At 52.9% G+C, this 25,239-nt stretch overlaps 1 protein-coding gene and 1 pseudogene across 1 annotated transcript in view; one reads left to right on the top strand and one right to left on the bottom strand.

Moving 5' to 3' along the window:
* The first annotated feature begins 7,204 nt into the window (after window positions 1–7,204).
* CUNH10orf90 (chromosome unknown C10orf90 homolog) overlaps window positions 7,205–25,239 on the top strand; it is a 166,961-nt gene continuing 148,926 nt past the window's right edge. The window contains exon 1 of the mRNA XM_036265908.1: window positions 7,205–7,444. Coding sequence (XP_036121801.1) covers window positions 7,205–7,444 — 240 coding nt within the window. The remainder of the gene's footprint in view (window positions 7,445–25,239) is intronic.
* Window positions 17,223–17,340, bottom strand: LOC118632872 (annotated as a pseudogene).

The following is a 25,239-nucleotide window of genomic DNA, read 5'->3' as shown; positions in this document are numbered from 1 at the left end:
GGACTTGCTCCCGAGTCCTGCCTGAGTCCCACCTATCGGCAGGCTGGCGCACGTGACACCGTTCTGGGGACTCTGTTAAGAGCAAGGAGGACCCGGCGGAGATTCTGATGCTCGTCCCTCGGAGAACAGAACAGGCACCACAGGGCCTGGGGGCAACATTCAGATGGCCCAAAAGGGAAACGGTGCTGGGCCGATTTTACTCTCCGAGAACATACCTGAAATATTACACATGGACATTACGGACGCGTGCGTGCGGGGGCCTTGTCATCGACAGGGTCCAGGTTCCGTGAGTGGGAAATCAGGACCCTGACCACGCCGGCTGTGGGTTCCCGTGCAGGGCGGCGGCCGCACTGGCCACGTGCGTTTCCTCTGTATGCGGGGACCAGTCAGATCCTCTGGGGGCACAAGGAAAGCTCCTCTGATGGGGACAAAGCCCCTGGTGCGGGACATGGGCCTGGCTCACGGCCGGAATGTTGATGACCACTCATAACCTTTCTAGAGCACCTGCTGTGGCCTGGATCCAGCCCCCTCTGCCCAGGTGCCCACTGCGCTGCCCTGAGGGTGAGGGCCTGGTTGCAGCCCACCTGCCGCCCCAGTGGGAGGAGGGATCCAGGAGGGGCAGGTCCAGGAGGCGGGCGTGGCTGTGCCCTCGGCTGGGGCTGTGGTTCCCCTTGGGCCTTGGGCGTCTCACTGACCAACACCAGATTTCAGGGGTCCATTCCCCACTCATGGAGGCGAGCAAGGAGGCGTGGCCAAGAGTGAGTGACTGCGTTTGTGGGAAGTAAGCGTGCAGAGAGAGTGTCCCCCTCCGGCCGTAGCCCTAGGTCCCTGCCCTCGGCGGCCACAGCCCGGCCTGGGGCTGTTTTCCATAGAAGGGCTGTGACAGTGGCCAACTCGAGGTTGTCCCCTTGGGTGAAACTCTCTCCGGATGTGAAGAGCAAAGTGAGTTTGATGTTTCCTTAAAATGCCAGCCCTGGTCGTCACCCAGCTCCCCTTGCCCACATGTATGCTGTAAAACCAAACAGACTTTCTGCCGAAGTCACCGGTTTTCTTTACTCCGAAACTTCTCAGACGGTGGAGAGGACATAGGAAGATGCCACAGCCTTCCAATGACTCGGCCCTCTCTGAGCGGGGGGGATACCCGGTCTCCCTAAACCTTGGCTGCGTGGTTTTCAGGGTTCGAGCGGCTTGGAATAGGCGATCTCAGCGGCGGGCGCGGAGCGGACACCCAGTGGTGACTATTGCTTGTTTACAGAGGCGCAGACGATGACCTCCATGGGGGACTGTGTCATACGGTCTCTGCCACTTCCTTTTGAAAAGTTGAAAAACGTCAAATTATCGCGGTTTCCAAATGCGGCGTGAAGAAGTAAGAAGACGTTTTCCGTTTACAGAAGAGAAGAAGGTATACGTGTAAGAAAAGGTGGATGAAGCTTTTCATCTCGCGCATCCAAAGATGTACTGAGCTCCCCGAGAGGTGCCCACTGAAAGGGTCGCCCCTGTTCTGCACCATCGGGGTTATAGCCCCGCGCAGCCGAGTCACCCCCAGGGCGGGCCTTCCTCCAGACCGCGTTCTGACCTGCTTGAGGCTCAGGCTGTCATCTCAGCCCCCTTATTCCCAGTCCTTTTGTTTTGTTCTGGACCCCCGGGGGCGGGGACTAAGAAACACCAGCCTGGGTTGTCGCTCAGGCCGCCCCCGAACGTGGCATCTGCTCAGAGAGGATGCTTGTTCCACCCGCTCCTGGCAACCCTGTGCCTCCCAGAAGAGAGAGAGACTGCAGCTCCCACCGACCGAGTGAACCTCCCATAAATAAAAATGTCACTTCCCCCGAAAAGGAAACCAAATGACGAGCTCAGAAATTCATCGTCGTCTGTGTTTATTGTTGCCTAATGCTTTTTGGATCTGCGTGAGCCCTGCAGAAAACGCGCTCCGGAGCCGCGCATAATTAGGGCGTCTTTCATCACCGGGAACGCCAAGCCCGTGGAGGCGGATTAAGGATTCAGAGGCATGAATTCCTGGCATCCGGTACCTGGAGCTGCTTTCCTTTGTGAATAATTCATTATTTAAATACTGTGCCGTGCGGCCCCGACGGCCCTGCCTAGGGGTCAGGTGTAGGGAGATGGAGGTTCGTTCCACATGTATTTCGACACGAAACACAGGCAGGGCTCATTGATGTCCATTTGGTGCCACTGGACTGCTAACCATGTTACCGTTCCCGTTGGTCACCCCGGGGACCGGTCGAGGGAAATTAAGTAGGGTCTTCTGCGGGACGTGAGTGAGGTCAGAGGTCCACTTTAGAGCTGCCTGGTTTGAATGAGGACAGAGAAGGCTTCAGAGCCGCGTTGCACAGAGAGGGGCTGCTTTGTGACACGGTGTGTGCACAGGGAAAGGGAAGCCCCGCGGGTGACTGCGGCCTTGGACGCCAGCCGTGGGGCAGGGCTTTGGCGGCGCACCTGTTCGCCTTCGAGAGGGCGCCGTGTCTTTCTTCCGGGAGGGCTCCTCGCACCCCTCAGCCTGGTGCACACTCCCTCTCGGAGGCGCTCACTGTGCCCTGAGGAACTGCGTGTCCAGGCGTCTGTCCCTCTGCAGAGCAGCGACCTCCTCGGGGAAGCCAAGCATCCCTTTCTCCGGTGCCTGTCTGGTGCGCGCGCAGTGCCTGGCACAGGAGCAGCTCACAGCTCTTAGTTTGATGAATGAGGGACCAGCCCAGACTCTGTGGGTTGCAGTGACAGAAATTCAGCTCGAATAGCTTCCGCCGGAAGGAGAGAGGGAGGATAGGAATGCTAGAGTCGCCTCTGGACTCAGGCAGGGACCAGGGCTCCAGGACACGAGGAGGCTCCTGCCCGGGGCTGGCTCGCACAGCGGCCGCCAGCCGTGCCCAGCTGCACCTCCCGGCCTCCCCCACCCACCCGTGCTCAGCTCCAGGACCAAGAGTCTCAGGATAGACTGTGATTGGCTCCACTCGGGCCGGTCCGCGGGGTCAGAGACAGGTGCTCCTGGAGGACAGGCCGGCTGCCCTGGGGGGGGGGGGCAGGGCTCTGGGCAGACAGAGTTTTCCTCGGGCAACATGGGCGTGTGAGAGGACATTGCACTGTCCGGTGCCATTCTCTCGGGATGGTAGGGGTGACGCAGTTGTGACTGACTTTCTGTCCTCTGGGTGAGGCCTGGCTCTAGGGGAGCTATGCCTGGAACTTTCTCCTTCCACTATTGTTTTGGTATCTGGAATGAAAAGCCTGCATTTGACTCATTTAACAAATATATAGTTCATGAAAGTCTCACCTACACTGACTGACTGGCACAATGTTCATGCCAGTCCATTGAGGGTTGCCACCGCCCTTCCTCACTGAGGAAACCGAGGCTGGCCCCCTGCCCGGTCCTGGGCCCCGCCGCAGGGCGGGGAGTGCGGGAGGCTGGCTCCTTCACAGCCCCAGACAGCGAGCAGAGGCCCCCCTCCTCTGCCATCCGTGTTCAATTCTAATGTCTTCCTCGCGTGAGGCTCACCCTGGCTGCCCCGGCAGGAAGCTTCCACGTCCGAGCTGGTGCACCGCTCGGAACTGGGCGGGAACCCCCAGCATGCCTCTCTGTCTTGAATGTGGGCTGCGGTCATCCCTGAGGGGACCACGGTTGGCATCAGGGGGCCTTGACATTCTCACTGACATTCTTGGAGGATCCCAGGTGGGGATGGACAGCGTCCTGCTTACGGAACAGCGAACTCCACTCCGTGGTGTGACCTTGGGCAGGTATTGAACCTCTGTGTCTCTGTTGTCCTAACACTCAAATCGAAACGTTGGCCTGGCCCTGGCCGGGCTGGCTCAGCAGTTAGAGCGTCGGCCGCAGACCAAAGAGTCTCTGGTTTGATTCCGGTCAAGGGCACGTACCTTGGTTGCCGTTCTGTCCCCGGCTCGGGTCAGGGTCATGCTGGAGGCAACCCATCGATGTTTCTCTTGCTCTCTCTCCCTCCCACTCTATCTGAAGAAAGATGGAAAAATATCCTTGGGTGAGCATTAAAAAACAGAAACAAACCAAAACGTTGGCCTGATTGATCTCCGAAGTCTTGTCCATCTCCTACTCTGATTCTGTTCTCAGCGCCAACCCTTCCGCTGCCTCCTACAGGGGAAGTAGGGCGACCCACCGCCCAGTCCCAGCCCCGACCGGGACCACAGAGCCTCTGCAAGCAGAGGAAGGGCGTGGCTCTGGGCCAGGGACAGCACTCTGCTGGGAAAGTCGCAATCACTTCTTCATTCACCCGCCCCCAGGACTTTCTGCAGGAGGAGGGAGGATGGTTTTGGTGTTGGGGCGGGGGAGGGGCATCTTTGCCTGAAGCCCAGGGAAGCCGCCCACGGAGAAGGGCTGTGTGTGGACCCGGAACTCAGCTTCGTGCTTCTCATCTGCTCTCTCCTGCCCGGTCCCGGGTCCAAGGCCTGCAACTTCCACCTCTGTGTACCGGGTTAACGGAAATGGTACCAAACACGACAGGCAAAGGAGTGTGCGTCACGTGCCTGTGTTCTGAATGATCTGAAGTTCAAGCGCCAAACAATGTCAGCACCATGGCCGTCCCCTCTGTGCCACGGACAGAGGGGGCCCAGCGGGAAATCATTCGGGCAGGGCGCACAGCTGCCGTTTGGAGACGGTGACCCTGTGGCTGTCGCTTGCCGCTGCTCATTCCTCCCGTTCTGAGTTTGCTCTTCCCACCAACCCTGTGAGTGGCAGGCGTTATAATTTCCATTCTTCTCGTGGGAAACTGAGGCTCAGGGTGGTGAGGGGACTTCTCAGGGTTGACGGGGGACTGGAACCCTGTGTCCGCCGGTGCGCTGTCCCTGCCGAGGGGCACACAGCTCCTCGCTCAGTCCTGTCCCTCCAAGGCCCACCTGCCACCACCAGGTCCGGGCCCGACTTCTCTCTGTGGGCTGAATGCGTTTCTTATCTTCTCCGGGGCTGAGGTCACTCTTTGTGACGCAGGAGTCGGCACTGGTTTCTTCATCCTGGCATGAAAAAGCCGCAATTGTCACTTCTGGTTCCTTTGTCCAGCGTCCTCTGAATAATTTATTTGGATGTGAGGGCCTGAGACTGAACACCCAGGAACTCACTGTCACCAGGCGAGCTCTGCGTCAGGACATGAGTGCAGCCAGCTCTGCATCAGGACATGAGTGCAGCCAGCTCTGCATCAGGACATGAGTGCAGCCAGCTCTGCATCAGGACATGAGTGCAGCCAGCTCTGCATCAGGACATGAGTGCAGCCAGCTCTGCGTCAGGACATGAGTGCAGCCAGCTCTGCGTCAGGACATGAGTGCAGCCAGCTCTGCATCAGGACATGAGTGCAGCCAGCTCTGCGTCAGGACATGAGTGCAGCAAACTCTGCGTCAGGACATGAGTGCAGCAAACTCTGCGTCAGGACATGAGTGCAGCCAGCTCTGCGTCAGGACATGAGTGCAGCCAGCTCTGCGTCAGGACATGAGTGCAGCCAGCTCTGCGTCAGGACATGAGTGCAGCCAGCTCTGCATCAGGACATGAGTGCAGCCAGCTCTGCGTCAGGACATGAGTGCAGCCAGCTCTGCGTCAGGACATGAGTGCAGCCAGCTCTGCATCAGGACATGAGTGCAGCCAGCTCTGCATCAGGACATGAGTGCAGCAAACTCTGCGTCAGGACATGAGTGCAGCAAACTCTGCGTCAGGACATGAGTGCAGCCAGCTCTGCGTCAGGACATGAGTGCAGCCAGCTCTGCGTCAGGACATGAGTGCAGCCAGCTCTGCGTCAGGACATGAGTGCAGCCAGCTCTGCATCAGGACATGAGTGCAGCCAGTGCAGCAAACTCTGCATCAGGACATGAGTGCAGCCAGCTCTGCATCAGGACATGAGTGCAGCCAGCTCTGCGTCAGGACATGAGTGCAGCCAGCTCTGCATCGGGACATGAGTGCAGCCAGCTCTGCGTCAGGACATGAGTGCAGCCAACTCTGCATCAGGACATGAGTGCAGCCAGCTCTGCATCAGGACATGAGTGCAGCCAACTCTGCATCAGGACATGAGTGCAGCCAGCTCTGCATCAGGACATGAGTGCAGCCAGCTCTGCATCAGGACATGAGTGCAGCCAGTTCTGCGTCAGGACATGAGTGCAGCAAACTCTGCATCGAGGACATGAGTGCAGCCAGCTCTGCGTCAGGACATGAGTGCAGCCAGCTCTGCATCAGGACATGAGTGCAGCCAGAGCAGCAAACTCTGCGTCAGGACATGAGTGCAGCCAGTGCAGCAAACTCTGCATCAGGACATGAGTGCAGCCAGTGCAGCAAACTCTGCATCAGGACATGAGTGCAGCCAGCTCTGCGTCAGGACATGAGTGCAGCCAGCTCTGCGTCAGGACATGAGTGCAGCCAGCTCTGCGTCAGGACATGAGTGCAGCCAGCTCTGCGTCAGGACATGAGTGCAGCCAGCTCTGATCAGGACATGAGTGCAGCCAGCTCTGCATCAGGACATGAGTGCAGCCAGCTCTGCATCAGGACATGAGTGCAGCAACTCTGCGTCAGGACATGAGTGCAGCAAACTCTGCGTCAGGACATGAGTGCAGCCAGCTCTGCATCAGGACATGAGTGCAGCCAGCTCTGCGTCAGGACATGAGTGCAGCCAGCTCTGCATCAGGACATGAGTGCAGCCAGCTCTGCATCAGGACATGAGTGCAGCCAGCTCTGCATCAGGACATGAGTGCAGCAAACTCTGCGTCAGGACATGAGTGCAGCAAACTCTGCATCAGGACATGAGTGCAGCCAACTCTGCATCAGGACATGAGTGCAGCAAACTCTGCGTCAGGACATGAGTGCAGCCAGCTCTGCATCAGGACATGAGTGCAGCCAACTCTGCATCAGGACATGAGTGCAGCCAGCTCTGTGTCAGGACATGAGTGCAGCGGGCAAGAGAAATGAGTCTTTGAAATCAGAGAACCAGTGACCGGAGAACACAGGCGGGAGCTCGGGGACGAACGGACAGCAGCGAGGAGCCTTTTTATGGCCCGTAAAGGTCCCTCGCGAGTTCCACGTGCACCCCCTGCACCTGGGCCGCTGGGGTATGAGGACAGGGAGCCGTGGGGCTGGAAGTCTCCGGGAGAGGTCAGAGCCGGGTGCTCCCCAAGTCCCTCCTGCCGCACTCAGTACCTGGACTAAACAAAGAGCATCGTGTCTGCCAGGCTCGCGAGCCGGAGTCACAAGATTGCGAGTGTCATGCAGCACCCTGGAATGCCTGCAAACAGCCATCAGAATGGGTGTGCTGCCCGCCACGCGGGGCCGGCTGTGCACCGAACTTTCCAGATCAGAACGTTTAGGACGGAGCTGAAGAACCATGTGATGGTCATGGATTTCGTGAAGAGCAGCTGGTTTCCCTCCCAGAGAAGAGCCAAAGTGTGTATCATCCGTATGTACCACGGCCTGAAGGCAGCCGAACGGACGGCCAGCAGATATGAGGTACGGGGGGCCTGGGCGGGAGCAGGGGGCACGCGCCCCATGGAGGCACCGGGCAGCTGCCCAGCCCACAGACCCTGCAGATGCTCCGTCTGCATGAATACATCCGTCTTTTTCTTGTAGTTTTTCCCCTGGCACTTGGAGAAGACTTGCACATCCTGGAATTTAGTTCCATTTTTGAAATATGGGGCGGGGAGAAGCGTATTGAATGACTGTAATTTATACCTGACACATGTCGGCATTTGCAAATATTTATTAGTGCTCCAAAGAGCCGGAGAATTTGGATTTACATGTAGTGATGCAGTACATTTCTGGGAGTTAAATAATCTTAGCCACACATTTGCAACCACCTGTCTTTAAACACAAATTCTTGTTTGTTTCCTGGTGTGATCGGCAGCGGGAAAAATACAGCTCGCCTCCCCCGAGGTAACATGGATGGCTTCAGTTAGGCCGGTGAGAACGGTCTTTTATGTTTTGAGGGTGAGCTCAGATTTTCAGGCAGAGACTATTTTGTGGGGGAAAAAGGAACTTCGGGGATTTGGGATGTGAAAATGAGATGAACAAGTTACTCGGAAACATATTCGTATTCGGCAACTAGTATCAGCTACAAGCCGTTACCGTTCAGAAAGTAAACACGCGTGCAATCCGATCGCTCTTTATTGTTCATGGAATAAATTATGAATGACACTGTAAGTGACTCGGGTATAGCTCACTTACCCATCTCTTTTGAAAAATGCAACATGCAAATTGCTAATGTTTTATGAAAAGGTAACCTTTCTGAATATTGATGCTATTATTAGGACAGGCTCCCCATGATGCTGGCAAGGACTCCGGGTGTTTTGTTCCCCACACTGGCTTCCTTATTCTAGGGCAACGGGAGAACCTGTTCTGCAGGGATCAAGGCAGGCTTCTTCCAGTTCTAGTCCCGGGACTGTGAATTTCCACGTTCACAACAGAGATACAAAGGCCACAGAAATAATGGTGTTAATTAAATTCAGTAATAGTTTTTCATTAGTTCATTGCCCAGTGAACCAGTGCCAAAGGTGTGCAATTAGAATACAGTTGAAATCAACCAAGATGTTGTTATTCACACGTAATTAATCAGATGGGGACAGAGTTTTATCATTCTGTTAATTTTCACTGAGATGATTTCCAGTCCTCCAGAGAGAGAAAAACTTGTTGAATTACATCCTCCTGCACCTGACAAAGTGTCCATGGCCACATTGTAAATTCTAAATGGCAAGGAGCCCCTCTTGTGCTCCCATTTTTTTTTTCTTCATGCACAAAACTTAAGTTATTCCTAAAGCAACATTGAAGATAATAAAGTGGTAACAATGCATCTTTGCAGGAGGTTGTAAAGCATTTCAGGCATAGGGACAATCACAGCTACAATGTTTCCGTCGCCCAGCTCCCCCACCCCCGCCTCTGTTACCAGGGAGAGCCCACAATGGAGGTTGTGTGCCTGCTGGGGGGATGGAACCGGAGTCTAAAGCCTTATGGTAAAATGAGTCCGAGACCCTCCCACAACAATCCGGCTGGTCTGCTGGGTGCTCCTCACTGATTGGAGAGTGGTCCAGGCAGGGCCTGCTTCGCCCATTCAAAGGCAGATCAACTGTGAACACCGTCAGATAGGATCTGGGCTTTCTGTCCCTCAGAGTTCCGAGCTCTCCTCGGAATCTAAATATTCTTTCAGAATCTAAAATCGTCCACATCCACGGAGCTGTTCAGAGTATTCCCCGGGGGCGTGCCAGCACCGTTTCAATGAGGACAACCAGAAACGGGGCAACTTCCTTGCTCAATTTCTAAGCTCCACGGATGAGAGTCCAGTGGGCGGCCCCTGGGTCCTGTTAGACGTGGCCCAGTGGCCCCTTCTCCCCCGCAGGCTCCAAGGCCATTGGTTAACCTGCCGGGGCTTTGCCCATAAAGTACTCAATGGGTTGAAAAATGAGCGAAGTCACTGGAATGGACTCTCAGTGCACAGAGGTGACAGAAGCGGGCTGTTGAATTTGGGAGATTTTTGCTTCTGTAAAAACTTTATGAATTTCAAGTCCTTCCCACGGGGACCGACTCGTCTGCTTGGTCGCGTTTAAAGTCTAAGACGGGCGTTTTTCTAGGACTGTGGCCTTAGTCCCGAACTGGCGGCGCTTGGGGGTGTGGCCTCTCCCCAGAGATGAACGGGGCCAGCCTCACTCTGCTGGGCCCGCCACGCCCATGCGCTTGCTCACACCGCCTTTCTGTAGGAATGAGGAGCTGACCTGCTGCGCGGACAGGTAACCAGGGCTGGAAGCCCCTGGTGCAGAGGTGCTCAGTACCTGGTCTTCCTGTTTGCAAAGCGCCATCCCTGCTGACTCCTACATGCCCCAAACGACTGAAAACAGTGTTTTGAGGGCCTTCCTACCCTTGCGTACATACATACCTGATACGTTTCAGACATCCAACCAGCCACAGCTGGGCAATGGGATGGATCCGTCTGGGAGTTCTGGCTGCTGTCAACCCGGCAGGCCCGGTCATGTTCTGAGATTCCCCAGGAGGCAGACACAGATGGTTTCACTGACCTTGGAAGGAGAACCACGTGGAATTCAGAGATGTGTTTTCACCTCCCGGGCTTTGAATGTGAGTTGGCATCTCCTAACTGATTGTCGAGAAGTTTCTGGTGACAGGCACAGGCTGGGGCCTGCAAGCCAAGGCTTGACCATCTGTCTTCCTAGAGCCGACAGTCCCTAATACAGTGAATCAGGAGATAGCCCGGGACACTTCCAGTGTTCAGTGACCGCCATTGGGCCACGCCCCTCAAGATTCCTCAGAGCTTCTGTCATTTTTATCTCCCTTCTTTGTTCGTGTGTTTTGTTTTGTTTTTGGATGTAGCTAGTGGTGCTCAATTCTGGTCGAATGTAAGAATCATGGTGAACTTTTATTTTTATTTTTATTTTTGATGTATGCAAATTTTACATAGTCTGTACATGTTGATGAGTTTGGGCAATATATATATATTTTTTTTTCTATTTTTTTTTTGTACAGATAGAGTGGGAGGGAGAGAGAGGAAGGGAGAGAGAGTGAGAAACATCGACGTGAAGGGACACATCGAGTGGCTGCCACCCGCACGACCAACCAGGGCCGGGGACAAACTGCAACCGAAGTACGTGCCCTTAGCGGGAACCGAACCCGGGTCTCTCCGGATCGCAGGCCGACGCTCTAACCGCTGAGCCAAACTGGCCAGGGCGAGTTTGGGCAATATAAACACTCATGTTACCATCATCACACTCAAGGAACTAAACATACCCATCGTCTCTAATCATTTCCTTGTATTCTTTTGTGGGCTGATTTTTGTGTGTTTTTGGTGGAAAGAACACTTTGCACGCAATCATCCCATTGGCATACTTGAAAGTGCACAGAGGCATGTTGTTACCGAAGGTGCCGTAGGGCACAGCAGACTGCGACAGCACAACTAAAGCTTCATACCCACTGGACCACACCTCCCTGTCCCCTGCTCCCAGCCCCTGGCCATAGTCTGCTCTGTGAATTCAACTGGCTTGGAGACCTCACGTAAGGGGAATCATGCAGTGTGTGCCCTTCTGGGAAACACTTAGCACAGTATCCTCTGCTCTCATCCAAGTTGTTGCAAACAGTAGGATTTCTTTCTTGTTCAAGGCTCAATGATGTTGCATTGCATGTCTATGTTACATTGTCTTTGTTTGTTCACCTGTTGATGGACATTTGGGTGGTTTCTCAGGGTTAACTTTTAAAAACTATGTATGCATGTAGCCCAGCCAAGGCCACGGTGACTGGAGGAGGTGTTTGTGTTGTACTTTTGTAGAGAGACTTGAACTCTGTCCGGGCAGGAGGCGGTTGCTGGAAATTGGTTTGGTCTTTTTGAGGCGTTTCAGCAGACTTACGTTTAGGGCAATGGCTCTCGATCAGCGATGATTCCCCCAAGGGATATTTGGTGATGTCTGGAGGCATTTTTGGTTGTGACAATTCAGGAAGATGCTACTGGTACCTACTGGGTAGAGGCCAGAGATGCTGCTAAATATCCTACAGTGCCCGGGACAGCACTCTGCCCTCAACAGTAAAGAATTACCCAGCCTGAAATGTCCATACATGGAGGCGGAGAGACCCTGATCCAGGGCTAATTGCCCCCCTCCCCCCGTTAGGGCAGGACCCTTGTGAGGACTTGCTACTGTCCGTGTGTGTGAGATCTTTCCACCATGCCCATGGTCCTGGGGTCGCCCACTGACTGTTTTCTGGTAGTTCGCCTGGTTTCAGGTGGTTTTTCTCTCAAGCCTATGCCAATGAGCATCCAGCCAAGACTGGAGGGACCCTTGCAGGTGCCAGAACTCTCTTTTCTTGCATTCTCTCTGCTATCGGCCTCATACAATCTAGGTATCTCAGCCTCTCTGGATCCTGATGTCCACCTCCTCGACTCAGTGAGAGCAGGGCGCTCAGTTTCCTTCCCCATGTGCAGCGTGGACGCTGTCTCCAGGGCAGGGTGGTTACAGGGCTCAGTTCCCTCACCCCCCCAGGCTCACAGCCCCACGCTGCTTGCTGCCCGGTGTCAGCCGGAGTCTGCGCCCCCCATCACGGCCGGGACTGCAGGGGTTGAGGGAAGCCCCTTTGGGGTTGATGCCCGTCCTCCAGGGTTGGGGTGAGCCCCGAGGTTGTGTGAAAGGAAAGCACTCAAGTCCGCAGTGCTCGGGCTGGAAGATAGCGTTATTCAGGGAATGAAGACGTCCCTGCGACCACACAGGAGGGAGAACAAACATCCCCTTTCTTCTGGCAGTGATCCAAGGTGCACAACAGTTTACCTGCCCCCAAACCTGGCTGAGGGCATTCGGTCCGATCAGCCTTCAGAGTCTCGCTTGTCCTCCTGAAGTCTTTCTGCCGGAGGCTGGGCAGTGTCTACCCCGAAGGCCCTGGCCCTCCAGAGTCAGGAGGGTGGAGGCAAGGCTGTTTCACTGAGGACAATCAATATTTCAATTGGCTTTGCCACCCCACAAACAGGTCAGGAACACTGCCTCGTCTCTGGGTCATGCCTCTCGCCTGGTGCTCCTCCTAGAAACCTCGGCCACTCACCTCCGTTGCCAACGGCTGGTAGCCTCGGTCCAAACACAGGAGCAGGGACATCCAAGAGGCAAGAGATGAAACCACCCGTGGGTCGCAATGTTGCCCACTTGCCATGTTCTTCCAGCCCTTCCCTGCACCTGCCACGGGGGGCTGGCTGTCAGAACGCAAGGTCTGGAGAGGAGCCAGGGTCAGAAATTCATTTTGTGGCGTTTGGAGGTACACCTGGTGACTGAGGTCTCCAGGTGGATGTCACGGTGCAGGCGTTACTGTGAGCTGACTGCGACCTGATGCAGATCATGTGTAGCCAAGTCTCAGGAGATTCAGCTGATATCCCTTTGGCTGACTTCTATCACACTGGGCGGGGGAAAGGGACCATGTCTACATGTGAGCCAAACAAGGGAGGGGAGACAGTAGATGATACGCGTGGCTTTCTGGAGTCTTGTGGCTGAGTGACCCTGGCAAGTTTCTTGACCCCTCTGAGCCTTAGTTCTCTTATCTGTGTTCACGGGACGTGATGACATCTGCTTATGGTTGCTGGGAGGACTGGGGAGCTAACCTTTACAAAGGGCGGGGCTCCGACCGGCTTGGAGACAGCATTCCACAACAGAGCTGCCCCTGCTGTTCAAGGTCACCGTGCCTCTCTCCGCCATGCCCAGGCCTGCCACAGAGCCACGCTTCAGGACAGGGCCTCCGGGCCAGGTTACTATGACCACTGCTTTAAGGATGCCCTCCCCCCAAGCAGGTGACAGGGACTTAGGACCTTCCAGAGTCTTGGTTTGGGGTAATCTTCCTGCCCTGGGCAACTCTGAGATCAGTCACCAAATTGGCCCTGAACTGAAGGCACAGTTTCCACACTCAGTGCCGACCCTGGTCCTGTTGCCAGCTGCGAATTCCGTCTCTGACAAGGGACTACGGAGACTGTGGGTCTGTCTGCGTCAGACCCTGCCTGGTGAGGACGGCCAAGGCGGGAGGTATCTGCAGGGCGTTTCTCACGAGAGCTGCACCCTGCCCGGGGGACTACGAGGGTCTAAATGGGTTTGGCCACCAGCGAAGGGTTAAATGGCCTCACACTTCCGTTCTCTAGACCCTCGGGAGAACTGTGTAAGAACGCAGAGCCCTAGGCCCTGGGAAGGTGACGTCCAGAGATCTGTGTCTGGAACATAAAAACTCTGTGATTCGGACGCAGGTCTGACACCCGGTTCTGGAAGTTTCCGACTAGCATCTGCCAACCGTGCAAAGCCAGGAGGAGACGACGGGGAAGCCCGGGTGAGCTGCCCGTGGGGACACAGCTGGGGGAAGGTCTGCAGTGGGGAGGGGAGGCGCTCCGCGCTGTGGGCACACGAGCCCTGGTTTTCCACAGAGAAATTCTGTGAGGCTCAGAGTGAGGATGATGCAGGCTGCCCAGGGCCCCGCGAGGCGTGGCGGAGGGAGGGTCCCGCGTTCGTCACGTCCTACTCGGAGGCTGTGCTACTCGCGTGGTGCTGGGTGCGGTGGGGGTGCAGCCTCTGTCCCACCGCAGTAGCTGCGACCCAGGGGACTTCAGGGTGGGCCAGGCAGAAGGTCACCTCTGCCGGAGTCAAGTGGCGAGAGGCACGGTGCCCCGTGACATTCTCTCTCCTGCTCCAGGCATCTTTGCTTCCCAAGGCCCTTCACTGCGCGCTCCCTCGGTTCCTAGGTCTCACCTGGCTTCTCACTACCGTCCACTCGTGCCGTCCAGGCTCCTCAGTTCCTGTGGTCATAGGATGCAGGTCCCCGTTGACTTGCTGGCGGTCAGCCAGCTCTCTCAGCTCCTAGAGCCCATCCTCGGGGCCTGGCCACGTGGCTCAGCCTCAGGTAGCTTGCAGGTCTGTTTGCTCTTGCAAGACTGGCAGGACAATCTCTGCTGCTTTGAATTTCTTGGCCGCCTTTAACAGATGCACCTGATTAGGGCAGGCCCACCGGGGATAGCCTTCCTTTTGGGTGACTTAACAGCAACTGATTAGCAACCGTAATGGCATCTCAACACCCTTGTGCCACAGAACATACTTTAGTTGTGGAAGTGACAGTTCATCATGTGGATAGGTTCTGCTCACACTCGAGGGAGAGAACAGCTAGGACGTGGGTGCCAGGGCCTGCGAACCTTCCCAGCCAGCTGACTACTCTGCCAACCCGCAGATATTTTACATTTTTGTATCTTTGCAGAAAAGGAAATAGAAATTGAAGGTTGGAGCCTCTGGGAGTTCCACAATGAAAGGTGACCCTAATCTGCTCTAGCTCACACTGTGTCCCCAGCACCAGGTTAGCCTTCAAGCAACATTAGATGGATGAATGGATGGATGAATGGATAGATGAGGGATAGAAGGATGGTGGATGGATGGATGGATGGATGGATGGATGGATGATGGATAAATAGATGATGGATGGTGGATAAATAGATGATGGAAGAATGGATGATGGGTGGATGGATGGATGGATGATGGATGGATGGATGATGGATGGATGATGGATCAATGGATGATGGATAAATAGATGATGGATGAATGGATGATGGATGAATGGATGGATTGATGGATGGAAGAATGGTGGATGGATGGATGGATGATGGATGGAAGGATGGTGGATGGATGGATGGATGGATGGATAGATGGATGGATGGATGATGGATAAATAGATGATGGATGGATGGATGATGGATGGATGGATGGTTGGATGATGGATGGATGGATGATGGATGGATGAATGCATGGACAATGGATGGATGGATGAATGGATAGATGGATGGATGAATGATAGATGGATGGATGATCGATGTATGGATGATGGATAGATGGAAGGATGGTGGATGGATGGATGGATGATGGATGGATGGTGGATGGATGATGGATGGATGAATGAATGAGGGATGGATGGATGGATGATGGATGGATGGATGATGGATGGATGACGGATGAATGAGGGATGGATAGATGGATGATGGATGGATGATGGATGGATGATGGATGAATGAATGAGGGATGGATGGATGATGGATGGGTGGATGATGGATGGATGGATGATGGATGGATAGATTGATGATGGGTGGATGAAGGAAAGTTCATGGAGTGTGTTTCAGATGAAAACCTGAGGCCATGGTGAAGGATGATTATGACATCATGTATGTAAGAGATCTTCTGGTTTGATACTATTTTAGGGTCTCTTGAAGAGCCACTTTTCAAAGATGTACAGACAGACAGACATCAGTTCTAGTTCTCTCAAGTGAAACTCCATATCGAGGTTACTTGTTTTATCTCCCTTCATTAATCAAATTCCAAATGGAGAAATTGTTCAGTTTCCTTTCTGTAAGTCTAGTCTATATTGCTCCTCCAACTAGAAAGGACTCCAAGGATGAGCACCTTGAACAACACCAGGATTTCAGAATAATAATGCATCGGAGAAACACACAGGGCTGGACACACGGGGAATTATTTTCTTAAAGTAGCCAGCACCTTGCTCGCCATTTTTATGGAGGACAAGAAGCCAGCCAAGGAGCCTGGAGCCTGGGCAAGTGAGTGGCCCTGGCTCCCTGCGGGGCCAGAGTTCAGACTCGTTATTTTAGCTACAAGGTGCTCAAATTCTCCTCACTAACAAGTTCTGGATACAGCTGGCTTCTCAGAGCCCGGCTCTGGGCTCGCTGCGTCAGGTGGCTCATGGTTTGGGAGGAACTGTCAGGGTGATGGGCGAGGCCACGTGTGCGACGACCTGGGTCTGGGTTGATGGATCCTCAGAGAGGGGCCAGGGGTGTGGGCGATGCAGAGAGCACAGATCCTGGTATCCTCTGCTGGGTTGATGTCCGGAAAGGACACTGCGTGTTCTCAGTGTGTGGGTGCCACTGGCTGGCTGTCACCCGGGGAACAAACCACGCAGACTGCGGGAAACAGTGCCACACACGGCCACGTGCTCTGGCGTGGCCGCGTCATGTGTGGTGATCGGCAAAATGAACATGTGCTCCCTGCTAAAAACATGTGCTCCGTGTCGTTTGAGATGCTGAAACAGCAATCTCTCTCCGTTCTTCCGTGGTCTTTCTCTCGATTTGTCACGGTGCTTTTTACTGGCTGTTTACTGTTGGTCTAACTAAAGAAGAATCAAAAATTTCGGTTATTACCATGAATGTCACTGCTCATCTTTATAGTGTGGGGTGTCAGTTTTAAAACAAAGACAGAAGCATTAGAATCACTGCAATGATACAATGTTCACGTTTCGTCTCACACAGGCAGATATGTATGTATTTCATGCTTATTAGAGAACAGAAACACTGCAAAACCCACTCATGTTTTTTATTCCCTTTTTGTTTTTGTTTTGTTTTTTATTATTTAATCTTTGTTACAGATGTTTCTCCTTTTCCCCCCACTGATTGCCCCCTCCCCCTCCCTCCCTGCCCTGTCCCCAGCTTTGTTGTCCGTGTCCACTGTTCATGCACACATGCATATAAGTTCTGTGGTTTATCTCCCCCCCACCACCCACTCTTCTGGGGATTGTCAGTCTGTACCCCACTTCCACGTCTCTGGGACTACCCCGTTCCTCAGACTGTTATGTTCATTATATTCCACAAATAAGTGAGATCCTATGATACTTGTCTTTCTCTGTTTGGCTTGTTTCACTTAGGATGATACTCTCCAGGTCCCTCCATGTCGTCTCAAAGGATAAGAGATCTTTCTCTCTTACAGCTGCATAGTACTCCATTGTGTATATGCACCACAGCTTTGAAAACATGGAACGCTTCATGAATGTGCGTGTCATCCTTGCGCAGGGGCCACGCTAGGGCCATGCTACTCCTCTCTGTATCGTTCCCATGTCAGCGTATGTGCTGCCGTAGCGAGCACTGTCCCCTTCTTGGTACGATCACATTCTACCCACACGCGCTGCCTCTGTCTCACTGATGACACAGGAGGGACTGGGAGGGAAGGGGACTGTGGGCTGTCCTGTCACTCGTGTCCTGTCTGCATGCCTAGAGCAAGGGGCTGGCTACCACGGGACGTGCGTGAGCAGGGAGAGTGTGATGAGGTGGGCCGGCGTTGCGTTTCTCAGGAACCCGAACCTTCCTCCTGCTTCTGAGTTAAGTCCGTCCCGGGGGAAAGCGGCCTCGGGCTGCCCGCCCTGCGCTTGCTGAGCTGAGGTGGGCTGGCTCTTCTCGAGCTCACGCTGAGCCCCCCGAACCCCTGCGGGTCCACCCGAGTTCCGGGATCAGGGCGCCTGAGCCCCTGATGGGCTGGGTGCCCCAGAGGCCTGAAGACACCGCGTGTGTCTCTCTGCTCACCAGACCGTCCCACGGGACTTCACGTACAAAACGGTTCAAAGACAACGCTGGGGAAAACTCGAGACGGGGATACCCAAGTCAGAGGCCACCAAGGAAGAGAATGGATACACTGACTTCATCAGAATGAACCCTGCCATCAGCAGGGCACCGTGGGCCGTGCAAAGGCCCCTCCCTCCCACGTGGGTGGACTGGGAGGACGTCACGCTGGGAGGAGCCGGTCTCAAAGGCACGGCCAGTGTTTGACTCCATTTCTGTGAGATACTGGCCGTCGGTCCACAGGGACAGAGGTGCCTGGTGCCACCAGGGGCTGGGGGCGGGGAGGAGTTGGAGCTGAAGTGCAGAGGGTCAGCTCGAGGGGGCCGAAGGGCTCTGGAGAGGAAGGTGGACGACTGTGCGTCCTGTGCTCTCTCGCTGACTCGGGCCCGTCAAACAGCAAGTTTTATGTTACATGTATTTTGCCACAACAACAACAAAAATTTGAGATGACACTAACCCAAGCGTGTGGCTCTTCTGAGTGCATGTCCCCAGGCACCGCATGGGTCTCCTGTGCTTGTAAACCCCTGTGACGACCCTCTGCGGTTAGATGCTGAGGCCCTGTGGCTGGAGGGCGTGGCTTATTTTTCTCGCTAACCCTGTGTTTGGTGAATTGAAACTCTCACCTAGATCAAAGTTTATTTATGATACATCAACAGAGAAGGTAGCCTTGTGCAGGTATAATTTACATACATTAATATTCATACATTTTGTTTTGACAAATGCGTCCGGTCCTGTAAGCAGCACCGGATCATGATGGAGGGTGTTTCCACCCGCCCGTGAAGTTCCCCGGGTCCTCTGCGCCGTGTCCCCCGAGCCCAGCCACTGGCCGTCACTGCTCCGACCTCTGCCACTGGGTGTTGCCCGGGCTGGCCTGTCCTATAAGGGAAATCTCACGGCATGCAGAAGTTTGTGACCCTGGCAAGCTTTTGTGACTATTTTTGGCATCGTAATTAAACAGTCGATGTTCTATTGAGACCGCAGAGGAGGGAGGGCGGGGGCCCCGAAGGAGGTCAACCTGGATTTTCATCCGGACTCTGCTCTTGACTAATTCTGACTCGGCACGAACCCTGCACCTCTCTGGCCTCAGCTGCTTCCCACACAGAGTGGAGTTAATAATCGTCCCTTCACCCGGGACATGCGTGGGGCCTGAGCGGTGTACGGAGGGAGCGTGGGCAGTGCCTGCTTATAGAAAGAGCGCAAACGCCTCGTGGTTTCTCATGTTACTGTGGATGTTGTTATTCACCGTGGTACCGAGAAGAATGTTTCCTTGCCTGTAGAATGTGATGATAGTGGTACCTTCCTCCCGGAGTCGCCAGGGAGACGGCGCAATGCCTGGGGAGCACGTGGCCCGGGGCGTGGACCGAGGGGAGCCCTCTGCAGTGTGGCTGTTGTCATGACTCTGTCATCAAGCCTTTGAGAACCTGCCGCTGCTAAGGAACAGCATCACTTCTGAGATGGTGTGAACGCCGGGTGTAAACTCTCCTTTCCTGCTGTTTTCTCTCCGTCTGGGTGAAGAGCGGCGAAGGCTCCTCGGGGTGCGAGACTGGAGGCCTTTCCCGCGGCCCCGGGCGGAGGTCCCTGCGCACAGGTGAGCCAGACCCGGACACACCTGCGGCCCGGGTGCTTTGGTCTCTGTTCCTTTGAAAGGACAACTGCGACGGCAATGGAGTAAGAAGTTGTTGAGTGGGTGATTGAAGTCTCAGGACGTTCACAGGTTTTCTGAAGTCAGAGGGACTTTGTTCCATTTTCAAGTTTTCCTAGCAGTTCGGGGCTGTCACGGGGGGCCAGGCAGGCAGCAGTGACCGACCGTCACTGAGAGAGGAGCTTCCGTCGGGCACGAGACACAGAGGCAGTGACTGGCATCGTCGGCTCCCGCGTTCAAGTCAGGAGACAACGCTGCCAGGGCTAGGAAATGGAAAAGAGTGTGCTGAAAGGGACCCCGAAGGGACCAGGGGAGACTCGACCTTTGATATAGAAAGTAGTTCAGCTCAGTTTGACCTTGGAGCCGGGAGATTAGCATGCTTCTGCTAGGGAGTAATCTTCCCTCCGGCCCGATGTTTGCACAGAACTCTCGCCAACTGCTTTCTCGTCTCTGTTCTCACTTATCCCTGCAAACAGGGGGCTCAATCACCCCACTGGGAAAACGAAAAGTGAGCCCTCCGTGGACCACTTCTCATTCAGCAGCCAGGGAGGCTGTCTTCCCACGTGCGTCTCACAAGAGGACAGATAGTCCAGATCATGTATCCGCCTCCCTCCTGGTCTGCCTCGTTTTCACGCCTGATCCCACCAGACGACACCCTTGAAGACGAGAGTGAAGGAGAGAGCAAGGAGAGACCAGGAGATTGAACGGCGGCATCTTCTTTTGGGTCCTGACAAGGGAACAATCCCGCCAATTGCAATCAGATAAAGGATATTATCTCAGTAATAAAAGGCAATTGAGAATCTAAATGAAAAACCTAGTGCTTTTCACGCTGATTTATTTTAGATTAGAGAAAGTTAAAGCAGATGTACACACGAAGAGATGGAGCATGAAGAGGGAGTCGTGGCGGAGTGATGGATCTCGGTTTTGAGTTATTATACGTGCGGTGTTGCATTAACCAGAAAATACACTGTTGATCCATAGACTGGTCTGACATTAATTACTGTTGCAGAAGAGGGTTCAGCAGATTGAATACAAACATGCACCGCTGGCAGAGATCAATCATGCATCTAGATTAGCAGTGGCAAGGGGGTGCCCGCCCCAAGAGAGGCTACGTTCACCCATCGCAGTCCCTCCGGGAACCGGCCAACCATGTGCTTGCTACCTGCCCTCCGGTGGGATCCCCAGCATCCCCAGGAGAAGGCGCTGGGGTGCTGGAAAGACGTGACCCCCTTTCCTGTTGTGCTGCTGGCCGACTCCAGCGATGCCTGCCATTATCCTAGAGAGAAGACCCAGTCAAAATGCACTCTTGTCCTTTAACAACGTGGGGTCGAGGTACATGCCACGTCTCCCCTCTGTATTGTCTGTATCCAGGCACAGTGAAGCTGGGGAACCCTGTTTTCTCCTCACTTCTTTCCCAGGGCATATACATTTTCAGACCTGCTTTATACTTGTCCAGCGCTTCACAAAGCCCGGGAGCCATCTCTAAGTATTATCTCCACCACCCTGCGAACACACATACACACACACACGCTCACACACTCACACACAAACACACACACACACACTGATATGGGGGATGCAGAGAACACTGCATTCTAGGAGGAGGGTCCTGGTTCTCACACTTACTAGCTCTGTGACCTGGAAGAACATGCCTAGTTCCCCATACCCCAGGGTCCTTACCTGTAAAATACAGAGAGGATACCTGTCTGAGGGGGACTGGATGAGGGCATGCGTGGAAAACCCTAACCCAGGGGCTGACAAGTTCATTAAATATCTTCAATACCCAGCCACAGTTTTCTTCCCCAAACTCTTGGGGCCAAATGTGGTTCCACCACGATTTCTTAATTTTATTTCCGAAAGGTGATATTGCACGACATGCTCAGTGGGAGCTGACGAGCACCCTGTAATTAAGCTCGTCGAAGTTTTTGCAATAAAATGTGTGAATATTCACACTAGGTGGAATAAATTAATATTATAAATAGCCTGAGGTTAGTTCAAGTGAAGTTTTACTGTCAGATTAGTTTTCTACATACTTAGAGAGAAAAACTCTCAGATTTCAAAGCTTAATGGGTTTAGCATTGCAGATACGGCATTATGGGTCCACAGTGAGCTCTCAGCTACCGGAAGGCAGAGTCGGTAAACAAAGAAACACATCCAAACCAACAGCGTGTGCTCAGGAGAGCCAGCTCTTGCGGTAGGGCTGGGGAGGAGCGAGGGAGAGGGTATGGAAGTTCTCTGGTGAAGTTTGAGTCTTATATAAGTGGAAGGTTCTGGTGTTATTGCACCTACAGCGTTAAACTCTCACTAGTGCCAGCTTCCGGCTCCTGGTGGAATTTGTGGATCAAATCGTTGACATTGCTGTCATTGTCCTAGCTGGTGTCAGGCTTGCCCACAGAATTTCTGCTGGTGGCAGTGCTGATAAGGTTGGACCCAGGGGTGGCAGGTGGGCAGGTGGTAAGGTTGGACTTTGGGGTGACATGTGAGCAGGTGGTAAGATTGGACTTTGGGGTGACATGTGGGCAGGTGGTAAGATTGGACTTTGGGGTGACATGTGGGCAGGTTGGATTCAGGGTGGCAGGTGGTAAGATTGGACTTTGGGGTAACATGTGGGCAGGTTGGATTCAGGGTGGCAGGTGGTAAGGTTGGACTTTGGGGTGACATGTGGGCAGGTTGGATTCAGGGTGGCAGGTGGTAAGATTGGACTTTGGGGTAACATGTGGGCAGGTTGGATTCAGGGTGGCAGGTGGTAAGGTTGGACTTTGGGGTGACATGTGGGCAGGTTGGATTCAGGGTGGCAGGTGGTAAGATTGGACTTTGGGGTGACATGTGGGCAGGTTGGATTCAGGGTGGCAGGTGGTAAGATTGGACTTTGGGGTGACATGTGGGCAGGTTGGATTCAGGGTGGCAGGTGGTAAGGTTGGACTTTGGGGTAACATGTGGGCAGGTTGGATTCAGGGTGGCAGGTGGTAAGGTTGGACTTTGGGGTGACATGTGGGCAGGTTGGATTCAGGGTGGCAGATAGGCAGGTGGTATGGAAAGGAGCCAGACAAGGGTCAGGGGGGCAGGCATAGGTACCCCACTATATTTTGGTCTTGGGCAGTTATGTCTCTTTCCTGCTCTGTGCGCTCCAGCCTCCCCTCAAGGACACTGGAGAATCATGGTGACGTGATGGATATGAAAGAGCTTAGCGACCGGAGCCCTTCCTGTGACTGAGGAATCGCTAGCCTTTCCACGTGCCTGATCCCGATACAGCTTCTCCTCCCAGAGTGACCCTAGTACCTGGGTTCCAACCCGAGGGCCTTCACTTGCTCAGTAGGTGCGGGTTTCTGTGACTCTGGGCAGCTGACCTAACCTCTCTAGGCCTCAATTTACACATCCATAAAGTGGAAAGAATAATCATACTTCTCCACGGAGTAGCTGGAACCACAAGGAACTTGTCTGGCATGTGGGGAGCCCGGGGTAATGGCTCGCCGTGGGACCCCAGGAGCGCCGAGGCCAGAGGTGGAAAACAGTACAAATCTTCCCCCTATTGCGTGGCAAATACCGTGGCCATTCACCGAATGACACCAACGGCTTTGGAGACCCAAGGGAGACGAGGTCTTGAAAGGACTGAGGAAGTAGTTTGAGCTGATCAGTCTCTCCCTGTGCGTAGAAAATAATAAGAACTACAGCAATACCTTTGGTTTATTAGGAATGGTATTTTTCCCACATAGAAAGGGTGCTACATATGTTCATTTCTGTATGTTTCTTCCATAAAATTTTATTTTTTACTCAGTGGAGATCATAGAAGACACCCACTTAGGTTACCTGTTACATGAACAGTATATCATAAGCATTTTCTCATGTGATTTCACAGTCATTTCACTCAATGAGCATACATTTTCAGAGATGTACCGTGGACATGGAGCTGTTCTAGGTGCTGGGATTACAACAGTGAAGGGAGAACAGACTGTGGAGTTCACATTCTACTGGGAGAAAATGGAAAACAAATCAGTAGCTATGTGTCCCGTTCGACAAGGACTAGGAGGAAATGACCTCAGCATAATGACACCCACAGCAAACGTACTGGAGGGTGAATGACAGAAAGCTTTCCCCCTAAATTCCGGGATGAGGCGAGAATGTCTGTCCTCACCGCTTCTGTTCAAAGTAGTACTTTAAGTTCTAGCCAGTGTGATTAGGCAAGAAAAAGAAATAAAAGGCATCCAAACTGGAATGGAGTAAGTAAAAGTATTGCTGTTCATGGATGATATGGTCTTATATGTAGAAAACCCTAACAATTCCACACACACACATACACACAAAGACTGTTAGAACTAATACATGAATTCAGCAAAATAGCAGGATACAAAGTCAATATACAAAAATCAGCTGGACTTCCTGAAAATTTGAGAAGTTGTGATCAAAAACCAATATCAACACAATAAAAAGGCAACACACTGAATGAGAGAAAATAGTTGTTAGTCTTAAGGGATGAATATTCAGTTGTTAATCTTAAGGAATGAATATCAGAGTCTAGGTAAAACTCCTAAAACACAAGAATAAATAAATAAAAATAGAAAATAGGCAAAGGATTCAAATCAGCATTTCTCCAAAAGAAGACATACAATGGCCAATGAGCACATGAAAATATGTTTCACATCTGTAATTAGGGAAAGGCAAATCAACTCCATAATGAGATACCATCTCATACCCATTAGGATGGCTACTATCAAAAAACAGAAAATAAGGCCCGGCCAGTGTGGCTCAGTGGTTGAGCATCGACCCTGTACCAAGAGGTCACTGGTTCGATTCCTGGTCAGGGCACATGCCCAGGTTGTGGGCCAAATCCCAGTGGGGGGCATATAGGAGGCGGCCAGTCGATGTTCTCTCCCATCGATGTTTTTATCTCTCTCTTTCTCTCTCTCCCTCTCCCTTCCTCTGTCTCTAAATTCATTTAAAAAAAAAGAATGAAAAAAACAAAACAAAACAAAACAGAAAATAAGTATTGGTGAGGATGTGGAGAAATTAGAACACTTCTCTACTGTTGATGGAAATGTAAAATCGTACATCCTCTGTGGAAAACAGTACAGTGTTTCCTCAAAAAATTAAATAGAACTACCATATGATCCAGCAATTCCACTTCGGGGTATATACCCCAAAGAATGAAAAGCAGGACCTCAAAGGGATGTTGTACATTTGTGTTTGTACAGCGTCATTCACAATAGCCAAAGTGTGGAAGTGATGCAACAGTGTATCGATGGACGACGAGTAGATGATACACACAATCCTATGCAGTCTTAAAAAGGAAGGATGTTCTGGCATAGGGTACAACATGGACGAGAGTTGAAGACATTATGTTAAGAGATAAGCCAATCACAAGGGACAGATACTGCATGAGTCTTCTTATATGAAGTGCTTGGAGTAGTCAGAACCACAAAGTGTAGGTTGTTGGTTGCCACAGGCTCAGGGAGGCAGGAAGGGAGAGTTATTACTGTTCATGGGTATGGAGTTTCAGTTTTGCAAGATGAAAAGCATTATGGATTTAGATGGTGATGAGCTACAACCTCACGGATGCATTTAACACCACTGAACTGTACACTTAAAAGTGGTTACAATGCTAAATTTTTTTATTAATCAATTTTAGAGACTTGAGAGAGAGATTGGGGGAGAGAGAGATTTGTTGTTCCACTTATTTATGCATTCATTGCTTGATTCTTGGATGTGCCCTGACCAGGGATCAAACCTGCCACGTTGGTGCATCGGGACGACAGAGTTAATTTCTGTATAAGGTATTAGATAATACCTGGC

Source organism: Molossus molossus, unplaced genomic scaffold (genome assembly GCF_014108415.1).
Source record: "Molossus molossus isolate mMolMol1 unplaced genomic scaffold, mMolMol1.p scaffold_m16_p_17, whole genome shotgun sequence".
NCBI classification, from domain to species: Eukaryota; Metazoa; Chordata; class Mammalia; order Chiroptera; family Molossidae; genus Molossus; species Molossus molossus.
The sequence above is the reverse complement of the archived record's forward strand: the minus strand, read 5'-3'. Positions and strand labels throughout refer to the sequence as shown.